Below are 13,779 nucleotides of genomic sequence, written 5' to 3'. Positions count from 1 at the left end.
CATGTTATGCTGGGAGAGTAACGCGAAAACTTAAAGTGTTACTACTCTAGCAGCTCTGTCAATATTGTTCTCAATGTCAAGGTTCGGAGGTCACATCTTGTACACAACAACACACGAATGTGTCATTGTGGGCGTTGTCTGACTTGCATGTAAACAAAGCTCTCAGCTAGCGTGTGGTCGCCACAGCAGTGTATCACAAGAACCCAGCCATTACTGAAAGACACGCTGAATCTCCGTTCTTCCCAAAACATTTTGCACTCAGCCTGCATGTTAAAGTGCACTTTGCAGCAGAGGAGTCTGGATATCATTCACTGTGTAATGACATATTATCAGCTGTATGGAGCTCAATCACTGAGCTAACAGTTCGGGCATAGCGGCATCAGTTCGTTACGACCATGTGGACATCCTAGCGGTTACTTTTACCGATAAGCTCATAAATCGTGAAGTGCTGCATGTCATTGTTATGGTCTTTAGTCCAAAGAGTGCCTGGATGCAGTTCTCCACAATTCTCTGTAATGTGCTTCGTCATCTCTTGTTAACTAGTGAAATCCACATCCACTTTAATCTGCATGCGGTAGTCATGTCTCAGGTTCAGTCTGCAGTTTTTACCCCTCACACTTCCTTCCAATATTAAGAATTTTTAGCATATTGCAGCCCCGTCACCAACGGTGATAGACTATGATATTGCAAGATCCGCCTCATTTGCGCAAATTTTCTGGTGTTTACCCAGGTTTCGGCTAGATTAATATAGCCATCTTCAGAAACACAAAATTACTATAACGTGTCGTAGTAAGGCACAGTCAACATTAAAAATTAAATCCTATAGTAACGTGGTACCATGTCGAATTAAAACTACTTAACTGGAGTCCAGTCCCGTCATCACGTCACCACGTGGTCGGTTGGCAGCGGTAACTACGTCGGCACTGACCGCTGCACGCGGAATTGCACTGAGCAACTCGTGTGCGTGCGCATATGGAGATTCAAGGCTGTATATCATTGGATGTCTGTATATCACGTACTGGGAGCTGATAACCGTAACTGTAAGCAAACTAAGCATTATGAAGACGCAATCCCTATGTGTATTAACTATACGCAAATTGTATTAAATGTTAGGAAATTTACTTGGTTGGGTATATAAAGTTTAAGGATAACCCAACCAAGTAAATTTCCTACCATTTAATACAATTTGCGTATAGTTAATACACATAGGGATTGCGTCTACATAAAGCTTAGTTTGCTTACAATTGCGGTTAACAGCTCCCAAAACATGATACACAGGCAGCCAATGATATACAGCCTTGACTCTCCATATGTACACGTAAACGAGTCGCTATGTGCTCAGTGCAATTCCGCGTGCAACTGTCAGTGCCAACGTAATTACCGCTGCCAACCGACCACGTGGTGAAGTATTGCCGGGACTGGACTCCAGTTAAGTAGTTTTAATTCGACATGGTACCACGGTACTATAGGTTTAATGTTTAGAGTTGACTGTGCCTTACTCTGGCATGTTATAGCGATTTTATGCTTCTGAAGAAGGTTAGATTAATCTAGCCGAAACCTGGGTAAGGAACAGAAAATTTGCGCAACTGAGGCGGACCTTGGAATATCTTCTTCCAATATTAGACTGATAATTGCTTGACGTCTGAGAATGTGTCCAATTAAGTGGTCCCTTCTCTTAGGTTATGCCATAAATTTCTTTTCTCCCCAGTTGTATTAAGCACCTCCTCATTTAGTTCAGCTATCTGTCCATCCAATATTCTGCTTTCTTTGGCATCGCCCTATTGGAATTGCTTCTCTTCTATTCTTGTCTGAACCACTTTTGTCCATTTTTCCCTTCCGAACAACGTTATATTCTAGGCATATGCCTTCCTAGAAAAACTTCCCAGCACTGCAGTAACAGGTACGTTCTCTTTCGCGTTTGGTTAAAACGTACCTCTCTACTGGACAAGTAAAACTAGTGACTAAAGTCTGTGACTCAAGTGATTTTCAGCATCAAATTTCAATAGGAGCGCCTTTAATACTACACTCACCCACGCTGTGTATAAGTCACTAGTTTATTCACTGACGTTGAGTCACTAGTTGTTCCTGCCCGTGAGGGTGGCACATCTTTGCCAAGCAGGAAAGGAAAGGCATCTCTTAGAGCAGGGCTAAAATTTTGACATAGGGATATCAGAGCACTAGGCACAAATCGTGCAGATCTCTTTAGAAACACAAGACATTCTCTCCTCGACTTTCGTCTTGGCACAGCATCAGCGTAGAAGCATTCTGTAACTTGTCTTCCGTTTTAATGTATTACTTCTTTGCTAATAACTCTATTCACAACAGAATTTGCAGACAGTATCCACGTACACCACTGGATGTACCTGCAAAATTATGTAACTGTACGGCAGTTTAAGAGGTATAACTTTATAAACAATTATATAAGTGAAAAACTAACTTTTTCTAACGGTTGAGTGCAAATTACACTGTTTTATAACGAGACCACTTAGTGTCTTAAAACAGACGTTAAGCATAATTTTCCCTTGCTTACATGTTTAAAGTCAAATCTTCCATACCTTAACTCATTTGTAAAGTAGTCAGATTTTTGATTGAGGTTTATGCATAGGAGTGTGATTCTGTAAAGAATTAAGTATTTACTGGTATAGTGGAATATACACTACTGGCCATTAAAATTGCTACACCACGAAGATGACGTGCTACAGACGCGAAATTTAACAGACAGGAAGAAGATGCTGTGATACGCAAATGATTAGCTTTCAAGAGCATTCACACAAGGTTGGCGCCGGTGGCGACACTTACAACGTACTGACTTGAGGATAGTTTCCAACCGATTTCTCATATACAAAGAGCAGTAGACCGGCGTTGCCTGGTGAAACGTTGTTGTGATGCCTCGTGTAAGGAGAAGAAATTCGTACCATCACGTTTAGAACTTTGATAAAGGTCGGATTGTAGCTTAGCGCGATTGTGGTTTATCGTATCACGACATTGCCTCTCGCGTTAGTCGAGATCAAATGACTGTTAGCAGAATATGGAATCGGTGGGTTCAGGAGGGTAATACGGAACGCCGTGCTGGATCCCAACGGCCTCGTATCACTAGCAGTCGAGATGACAGGCATCTTATCCGCATGGCTGTAACGGATCGTGCAGCCACGTCTCGATCCCTGAATCAACTGATAGGGACGTTTGCAAGACAACAACCACCTGCACGCACAGTTCGACGACGTTTGCAGCAGCATGAACTATCAGCTCGGAGACCATGGCTGCGGTTACCCTTGACGCTGCATCACAGACAGGAGCGCCTGCGATGGTGTACTCAACGACGAACCTGGGTGCACGAATGGCAAAACGTCATTTTTTCAGATGAATCCAGGTTCTGTTTATAGCATCGTGATGGTAGCATCCGTGTTTGACGACATCGCGGTGAACGCACATTGGAAGCGTGTATTCGTCATCGCCATACTGGCAAATCACCCGCCGTGATGGTATGGGGTGCCATTGGTTACACGCCTCGGTCACCTCTTGTTCGCATTGGCGACACTTTGAACAGTGAACGATACATTTCAGATGTGTTACGACCCGTGGCTCTACCCTTCGTTCGATCCCTGCGAAACCCTACATTTCAGCAGGATAATGCACGACCGCATGTTGCAAGTCCTGTACGGGCCTTTCTGGATACCGAAAATGTTCGACTGGTGCCCTGGCCAGCACATTCTCCAGATCTCTCACCAATTGAAAACGTCTGATCAGTGGTGGCCGAGCAACTGACTCGTCACATTACGCCAGTCACTACTCTTGACGAACTGTGGTATCGCGTTGAAGCTACATGGGCAGCTGTACCTGCACACGCCATCCAAGCTCTGTTTGACTCAATGCCCAGGCGTATCAAGGCCGTTATTACTCCAGAGGTGGTTGTTCCGGGTACTGATTTCTCAGGATCTATACAGCCAAATAGCGAGAAAATGTTATCACATGTCAGTTCTAGTATAATATATTTGTCTAATGAATACCCGTTTATCATCTGCATTACTTCTTTGTGTAGCAATTTTAATGGCCATTAGTGTACAACAGAGGTAGAAAAATGTTATAAAAGATATTAGGCTTACCCGGGTACAATTTTACTCTCTCTTTGCAGCCTTCTTCATCTCAAGACTTGACTCCTAACTTATGGCTGGTAACGACGAGGTAGTGGTGAGTAGTAACAGCAAAGGAGGGAGAGTGTGATTTTTTCACATGTTTTATTACAACAAAGACACAGACACAAAAATAACAGACACAGAGAGAGTACATCGTGGAGATAATCTACGGTTGCGTTGTGGAGTCGTGTGAGCAGTGGTTTGTCTGGCGGTGCGTGGGCGCGGCGCTCAGCAGCGCGCGGCCGCCGCCGGCATGTCTCGCAGGCCGAGCCCGCGCCCCCCGGCTCTGACCTCGCCGCCTCTGTCGCCGCCTCCGCCGCCGGCCCTGTCCCTGGCTCTGCCCCCGCAGCGGGCGGTGCTGCCGGCCGCCGGCGCTCGCCGCCCGCAGCACCAGCCCGCCAGCCATCAGAAGGCGCTTGTCGTCACCGAGATGCGCCGCCCGCAGCTGCAACACGCCACGCACCCCCTCGTCACTGCGCCGACCTGACTGGAACCTCTGCTCTGAAAAAGACTTAACCCTAGGACGCCTAAGGGGGGGGGGGGGGATTCGTTGAACCCATAGTTTTTTATGCCCCTTGCTTTTGCCCAAGTAACTTTCATACTACATATTCACTTTGAGTTATTGTTTGTTGGCTATTTTATGAAACGCTAGTGTCAATATGTTTTATAGAAAATTGCCGCTTTGAAAGAAAAAATAAATAAACCTATTATGGGTCCAACAACCTCCCCCCCCCCCCCCCATTAGGCTTCCATGCTATACAAAATTTCCCTTAGTAGGATTTCGTATTTCTCATCTCTACAACAATGCAAGTTAGTTTCTTGTTGGTTGGTATTCTTGATATTCACAACAATCGATTTACTTTCGGAGGAAGTGATTGTTGATCTCAGTCAGCTATTATTTATCTTGTAAACATGCAGTGAGTTAGTGCAGTTCCCAGCCTAAGTAAAAACTTACTGATGTTGTCAACAATGCACCAAGATAAAGGCACTGTTGGAGGAGAGAAGAACAACACCAAGGTAAATGCATATTCTAATTCCACTAAAGGTGGAATTTATACCATTGATCAAATGGCGCGTAAGTACACCTGCAAGAGGGGAACAAAGAAATGGCCTCTATCTGTATTTTACTCTCTCATCGACATTTGTGCTATCAATGCAACCACCATATTCATCCAGCAACATCCAAGATGGAATGACAAGAAACACAACAAACGGAAACTTTATCTCCTGCAAGCTGGGATGGAACTAGTGAAATTACAGGTAGAAGAAAGAAGTGCCAATGCAAGAGGGTTATCTAACCAAATTGTTCAATCAATGGAGACTATTCTACAAAAGAAAATAAAAGAAGTGACAACAGAAGCACGTGAGCCTCCTGCAGGGAAAGGTCGGTGCCATATTTGTTTAAGAAAAGCTAAAACAAAGAAGCAGAAATAAAACAATCTATGTATACCAAAACAGTATTGAGGACAGTGTCATAACATGTGTGTGACACACATTCAGAAAAAATTGTGAAGTGTGTCTCTTGCCTTGAAGTTGACGACTCAGAGTAGCCTATTGTATATGAACACAACTGTATTTTGTATTGTAATATGTCAATCTTTTATTCACTCAATCCAATATTTATAACAATTAACAACATTATTAAACCGATGCCTTAGTTAAAATACACAAACCATTTTGAAAGTTATAATTTTTTGTCAGTAAACTTATTTAATACCTGTGGGCTCGATGAACGCTCACCCCCCCCCCCCCCCCCCTTAGGCATCCAAGTTAGAAAAAAAGGCTTGGGCGTCCTAGGGTTAACAGGTAGGGACATCCTGATTCACGCCACTTCCGTTTATCTGTAAAGTACCACTGCCTTTTAGTCACTACTTTCAATTGTACTGCAAATTAAAGGCAAAACTGATCTGTGTAGTAACGATCTTTTGCGCAAAATAGTATTTCTACAAAATAGTATCTGCTTCTATTCAAGGCCGAATTGTCTCGTCAACATCTTGTCTCAACGTATTCCAAGATCCAGTGTTTGAGGATACAGCCAATATAAACCCAATATCAGAAGAAGAGTGGAAAAGACATACAAGCCCTAGTGGTACAGTGACAAACAAAGAGGTATCAGTAGAGAATGTCACAGAAGAACCTTGCTCCCATAACCTGTTGACATACGAAGGAAACGATGCAGCCGCATCGTGAATTTTAAAAAAATTAAAAATACATACATGAAAAAAAGTTTTGTATAACCTCGGTTCCGAGAGTTTCGCACACTGTACAGAAAATTCGAATAGAGATCAACATAAACATCATTTCCGCCCTTTTTATTCCTCATGAAAACCACACATTGCATGTTGTACCACCATACAGCGAGACCATGAGGATTGGTGGTCCAGAATGCTGTACACACCAGTACCTCTAATATCCCGTACCATGTCCCCTTGCAATGATGCAAGATTGATGATTCGTCGTGGCACGCGATCCACAACTTCATCAAGGCACCATTGGTCCAAATTGTTCCACTCCTCAACGGCGATTCGGCGCAGATTCTTCAGAGTGGTTGGTGGGTCATGTCGTCCATAAACAGCCCTTTTCAATCTATCCCAGGCATGTCCGATAGGGTTCTTGCCTGGAGAATATGCTGGCCACTTTAGTCGAGCAATGTCGTTATCCTGAACGAAGTCATTCACAAGATCTGCACGATGGGGGCGTGAGTTGTCGTCCATGAAGATGAATGCCTCGCCAATATGCTGCCGATATGGTTGCACTATCAGTCGGAGGATGGCATTCACGTATCGCACAGCCGTTACGGTGCCTTCCATGACCACCAGCCGCGTACGTCGGCCCCACATAATGCCACCCCAAAAACACGAGGAACCCTCCACGTTGCTGCACTCGCTGGACATTGTGTGTAAGGCATTCAGCTAGACCAGGTTGCCTCCAAACACGTCTCCGACGATTCTCTGGCTGAAGGCATATGTGACACTCATCGGTGAAGAGAAAGTGATGCTAAACCTGAGCGGTGCATTCGCCATGTTGTTGGGTCCATCTGTACCGCGCTGCATGATGTAGTGGTTGCAAAGATGGACCTCTCCATGGACGTCGGGAGTGAAGTTGCACGTCGTGCAGCCTATTGCGCACAGTTTGGGTCGTAACACGACGCCCTGTGGTTGCACGAAAAGCATTATTCAACATGGTGCCGCTTCTGTCAGGGTTCCTGCGAGCCATAATCCGTAGGTAGAGGTTACCCACTGCAGTAGTAGGCCTTGGGCGGCCTGAACGAGGCATGGTACCGACACTTCCCTGTCTCTCTGTATCTCCTCCATGTACGAAAAACATCGCTTTGGTTCACACCGAGACTCCTGGACACTTCCCTTATTGAGAGCCCTTCCTGGGACAAAGCAACAATGCGGGCGCGATCAAACCGCACCATTGACCGTCTAGGCATGGTTGAATTACAGACAACACGAGCCGTGTACCTCCTTCCTGGTGGAATGACTGGAACTGATTGACTATCTGACCCCCTCCGTCTAATAGGCGGTGCTCATGCATGTTTATTTACATCTTTGGGTGGGTTTAGTGACATTTCTGAACAGTCAAACGAACAGTGTCTGTGATACAACATCCACAGCAAACGTCTATCTTCAGGAGTTCTGGTAACTGGGGTGACGCAAAACTTTGTTTGATGTGTGTAAAAAAAACGAACGCTACTACAAAGGATGGAATAAACTCGGAGCTTATAAAATATGGTGGCACATTGCTATAATTAAGACTACTCCATTTGCATGCGCTCTTGGAATAAACATATATCATGAGCATAGAGAAGTGCAAATGTCATCCCTCTTTCTATCACCAAGAAATCGAGTACCTTTAGTAACTGTAACGGGAGAAGTTTGATACATAGACTACAACATATATGTCAGAGCAGGTGTGGGCAAATAGAGGTACATAGGGCACATGCGGCCCGCTAATGGTTCTTCTGCGACTTGCCAACAGAGTCAGAATTTGTATGTAACAATTTATACCTTCGCTGAAATACAAAGTTAACTAATGCGTGCAGTCATTTTAAAAGGTGCGGCTCTCCTTTAACATCTACTTCCATAAAGTGACACCCAAGCCAGAACTATTGCCAGCCTCTATATTACAGTGACTCGCAGGAGACTGAAGGCTATAAGAGAAACACTTGTTCTAGAATAAGTTTTTGTTCAAGAAACCGAAGTTCCTACACAAATAGCGTATTGATTATAAAACAATCAATAGAGGAGAGACTCGAATTTAATATGGAAATGCATATATCACCCACAGATTACATAAAACAGTTTGATCGTCTAAATGAACAGATACTATGGAGCCGAAGTTATCCTAAACACACCATAAATATTCTGAAAGACATGTGCAGAGACAGTAAATTAATGATTAAAACAGATTCAAGAGTCTCTTATTAGATATTCGTGAATTAGGATGTCAGACATGGGTGCCGTTTATCTCTGATGATATTTAAAGTATACATTCATTATATCTTAAGACAGGAACAAGAAGTACATCCTTGGTTACAGATACCACAATATGGAACTATAAACTCTTACCTTTGCGGACGATAAATCCATTGTATTTAAGGATGAAATATATGACAATAATGCCATATATAAGCTGCAACTGCTGGGCCAAGTATACAATACAGAAAACTCAATTAACGAAGTAATGCGGATGACATTTAAAGGAATAAGGACAATCAGATCGAAAATTATTATCAATCACACAGTAATTAGACCAAATTAACAATTTTAACTATTTAGGGAAACAAGTTACAAGCACAGTAGAGATGTAGACACCAAGCTTCATCAGTTATAGTACATCTACGGCATTACAAATAGAATCTTAAAGAATGGTGTTAGAAACGACAAATAAATAGAAGTTTATAAAACTAACGACATGAAATCGTGGCCTAGGGGTAACGCCTCTGAAGAGTCCTGGTTCTAACCGAACCAATGCTTAAATTATGAATAAAAGTCATCGGTAATGACGGCCGAAGACTGATGTCCCCTCGTTCTGTCAACAGCCTTGTCAGTGAGAACGGAGGAGAAGAAAGAGGTTTAGGGTACTCTGTTGTAGTTAGGACGGGAAGGTACCCCTGAAAGGAGGATGAATCGGCACAACAGCATGAGGATGTAGAGGTTATAACTGAGAAAGTGAAATGATGATCTCTCCGTTGGAAAAACTTTCCGGACTAGTTCCCCATTCTGATCTCCAAGAGGAGACAGCCAAGGGGGAGATGACCGTGAGAAAAAGATTCAGTAACATTCTACGAGTTGGGGCGTTGAATGTCAAAAGTTTGAACGTTGTAGGGAAGCTAGAATATACAGGGTTATTACAAATGATTGAAGCGATTTCACAGCTCTACAATAACTTTATTATTTGAGATATTTTCACAATGCTTTGAACACACGTACAAAAACTCAAAAAGTTTTTTTAGGCATTCACAAATGTTCGATATGTGCCCCTTTAGTGATTCGGCTGACATCAAGCCGATAATCAAGTTCCTCCCACATTCGGCGCAGCATGTCCCCATCAATGAGTTCGAAAGCATCGTTGATGCGAGCTCGCAGTTCTGGCGCGTTTCTTGGTAGAGGAGGTTTAAACACTGAATCTTTCACATAACCCAACAGAAAGAAATCGCATGGGGTTAAGTCGGGAGAGCGTGGAGGCCATGACATGAATTGTTGATCATGATCTCCACCACGACCGATCCATCGGTTTTCCAATCTCCTGTTTAAGAAATGCTTCTGCTTTAGCCGTTTCCATATGATTTTCCAAACCGTCGGCTGTGGTACGCTTAGCTCCCTGCTTGCTTTATCCGTCGACTTCCGCGGCTACGCGTGAAATTTGCCCGCACGCGTTCAACCGTTTCTTCGCTCACTGCAGGCGGACCCGTTGATTTCCCCTTACAGAGGCATCCAGAAGCTTTAAACTGCGCATACCATCGCCGAATGGAGTTAACAGTTGGTGGATCTTTGTTGAACTTCGTCCTGAAGTGTCGTTGCACTGTTATGACTGACTGATGTGAGTGCATTTCAAGCACGACATGCGCTTTCTCGGCTCCTGTCGCCATTTTGTCTCACTGCGCTCTCGAGCGCTCTGGCGGCAGAAACCTGAAGTGCGGCTTCAGCCGAACAAAACTTTATGAGTTTTTCTACGTATCTGTAGTGTGTCGTGACCATATGTCAATGAATGGAGCTACAGTGAATTTATGAAATCGCTTCAATCATTTGTAATAGCGCTGTATGAAAATGGAAATGCTGAGGCTCAGTCTAGATGTCGTAGAGGATAGTGAAGTCAAATGGAAAGAAAACAAGGATTTCTGGTCGAACGACTATAGTGTAGTATCAAGAACAGCAGAAAGTGATACAAAGGGAGTAGGATTTGTTATAAACAGGGACGTAGGAAAGAGAGTGATTTACTGTGAACAGTTCAATGATAGGGATGCTCTTACCAGAATCGTCAGCAAACCAACATCGACAACAATATTTCCCATGAACATGCCATCGTCGAAAGCTGAAGATGAAGACATCAGTACGGAACGGGAGAGGACAATCTAATAATCATGGTGGAATGGAACACGGTTGTAAGGGAAAAAACAAAAGAAAATGTTACGGTGGAATATGGGCTTGGCAATATCACTGAGGGAGCAGAAAAGCTGACTTCTGCAATAAATTTCAGATGGTAATGGCGAATACTCTGTTCAAGAACCACAAGAGGAAGCGGTATACTTGGAAAACACCCGGATTATATCACGGTCAGGCAGAGATTCCGGATTCAGACATTGGATTCTAAAGCGTACTCAGGAGTAGGTATGGACTCAGATCACAGTTTAGCAATGATGAAGAGTAGATTGAAGTTTAAAAGGACGATTCAGGAGAGTCAGAGTGGAATGATGTGGGATGCTGAAGCACTGGGATAGTGAAGTATTGAGGAATAATGAGACGCAAGTGAAGTTCGCTAAGAATGTGGATACTGCGTCAAGGAATGCCGCAAGAGGCAGGTTAGTTGAAGCGTAGTGGACATCTATAAAAGGGCAATAGTAGGTTCTGGAAAGACAAACATAGGTAAAAAGAACAAACCTTGACTGAGAGAAGACGTACTTCAACTGATCGACGAAAGAAAGAAGTACAAAAAGTATTCAGGGAATGCCAGGATAACAGGAATACGTATCAGTTAGGTATGAAATAAACAGGAAGTGTAGGCCTGCTAAGGCAAAATGACTGCAGGAAAAAAGTGAAGATATCGAAAGAGAAATGATCGTTCAAAGGGCTGACTCAGCGTAGAGAGAAGACAAAACAACAGACGGGGAAATTAAAAGCAAGGGTGATAACGCAGAGAGTGCATTATAACAGGGAATATCATTATTAAAGGCAGAGGAGAGAGCGGGTAGGTGGCAAGAGTACAATAAAGACCTCTGTGATGGGAATGACTTGTCTGATGATGCGAGAGAAGAACACATAGGGGATCCAGTAGTAGCGTCAGATTTTAAAGAGCTTTGGAAGATTTGGGATCAGAAAAGACAGAAGGGATAGATAAAAGGTCCTTGGAATTTCTGAAGTCATTTGGAGACGTAGCAATTAAGCGACTATTCGCATTGGTGTTTAGTATGTATAAGACTGGCACATAGCATCAGACTTCCGTAAAAATATCGTCTACACAGTTCCGAAAATAACAGGATATGTTACGTATAAGAGTTATCGCACAATCATCTTAACAGTTCATCCAAGTTGCTGACAAGAATAATATACAGAAGACTGGGAAAGAAAAATACGAGTATGTTTATCAGTTAGATGACGATTGCTTTGCCTCCGGAGAGGCGGTCCTGACATGCGATCGATAAAGGAAGCACGACTGAAGAAAATTCAAGACACGTTTATAGGGTTTGTCGAGTTGGGATAAGCATTCGAAAATGTAACATGATACGAGATGTTCGAAATACTGAAAAAAATAGTTACAAACAGTATGGAATATCGGATACTACATTACATCTATAATAAACATGAGGGAAAATGAGGCTGGAAGACCAAGAACGAAGAAATCGCATTAGAAAGGATGTAAGATAGGGATGCAGTCTTTTGCTTCTGCCGTTCAATCAGTACATCGCAGGAACTAAGAAGGATATGAAAGAAAGATTCAAGACTACGATTAAGATTCGGGGTGAAAGGATATCCTTAATAATATTTGCTGACGACAATGCTGTCCTCAGCGAAAGTGAAGAATAATTACAGGACCTGTTGAATGAAATGAACAGACTAATGAGTACAGGATTTGGATTGAGAGTAAACCAACAAAAAAGTAAAGAATTATGCTACCTTGGAAGCAAACTGTGTCTGATGCACGAAGCAAGGAGGGCACAAAAACCAGACTAGCAGAGGCTAAGAGGGGATTCTTGGTCAAGATAAGTCTGCTGGTATTAAACGTAGATCTTAGAGAACGTACATCTGTAGCACAGCAGCATGGATGGCGGAAAAACAGGAACAGAAGAGAATCGAACATTTTGAGATGTGGTGGTACAGATGAATATTGAAATTCAGGTAGACTCATACGGTAAGCGGTCTAGGGCGCTGCAGTCATGGACTGTGCGGCTGGTGCCGGCGGAGGTTCGACTCCTCCCTCGGGCATGGATGTGTGTGTTTGTCCTTAGGATAATTTAGGTTAAGTAGTGTGTAAGCTTAGGGACTGATGACCTTAGCAGTTAAGTCCCATAAGATTTCACAGACATTTGAATATTTTGATTTGATATGGTAAGGAATGATAAAGTTCTCCGCAAAATCGGCGAAGAAAGGAACATACGGAATTTAACTGAGAAGGAGAAGGGACAGGGTGAATGCACAGACATATTTTGAGGCATCAGGGAATAAATCTCTTGGTAGTAGAGTGAACTGTAGAGCGGAAAACTGATGGTTGGTTGGTTGTTTTGGGGAAGGAGACCAGACAGCGTGGTCATCGGTCTCATCGGATTAGGGAAGGATGGGGAAGGAAGTCGGCCGTGCCCTTTCAGAGGAACCATCCCGGCATTTGCCTGGAGTGAGTTAGGGAAATCACGGAAAACCTAAATCAGGATTGCCGGACGCGGGATTGAACCGTCGTCCTCCCGAATGCGAGTCCAGTGTCTAACCACTGCGCCACCTCGCTCGGTCGGAAAACTGAAGAGGAAAACAGAGAGAGGAATAAATTCAACAAGTATTTGGGGACTTTTGGTGCAACAGATAGTCTGTGAGGAAGAGGTTGGCACTGGAGAATAATTCGTGGCGGGCAGCATCAAACCTGTTAGAATAAGACTGGCGGCTAAAAAAGATAAACAAGTGGAAACAGAATGTGAGCAGAATGTCAGAAGAAAGTCTGGCGAAACAACTGCTGGGACACAGTCCGAAATGAAGAATCTGCTCTGGCAGGCCCAAAGTGAGATCAAGGATCAACAATAAGCTTTGAAGACGGAACAGGCGTATAGGCAATCGCTGTACGTGGTGATGATGATGATGATGATGATGATGATGATGATGATGTGTGATTCCTTAAAATAAACTATATAATACAACTAACTGTGAGCTCAGAAGCGTTATTCGATTCTTAAATGCTCAGAAGTTAAAACCTCTAGAATTTTACTGTCAGATAAAGG

The 13,779-nt window shown here is 43.4% G+C and overlaps 1 protein-coding gene across 1 annotated transcript in view; it reads right to left on the bottom strand.

Annotated features, from left to right (window-relative positions):
* Nucleotides 1-4,460: 4,460 nt before the first annotated feature.
* Nucleotides 4,461-13,779, bottom strand: part of LOC124803065 (pyroglutamylated RF-amide peptide receptor-like) — a 318,321-nt gene continuing 309,002 nt past the window's right edge. Inside the window, exon 7 of the mRNA XM_047264192.1 lies at nt 4,461-4,578. Coding sequence (XP_047120148.1) covers nt 4,539-4,578 — 40 coding nt within the window. The 3' untranslated portion in view covers nt 4,461-4,538. The remainder of the gene's footprint in view (nt 4,579-13,779) is intronic.

This window comes from Schistocerca piceifrons, chromosome 6, assembly GCF_021461385.2.
Source record: "Schistocerca piceifrons isolate TAMUIC-IGC-003096 chromosome 6, iqSchPice1.1, whole genome shotgun sequence".
Classification (NCBI taxonomy): Eukaryota; Metazoa; Arthropoda; class Insecta; order Orthoptera; family Acrididae; genus Schistocerca; species Schistocerca piceifrons.
The sequence above is the reverse complement of the archived record's forward strand: the minus strand, read 5'-3'. Positions and strand labels throughout refer to the sequence as shown.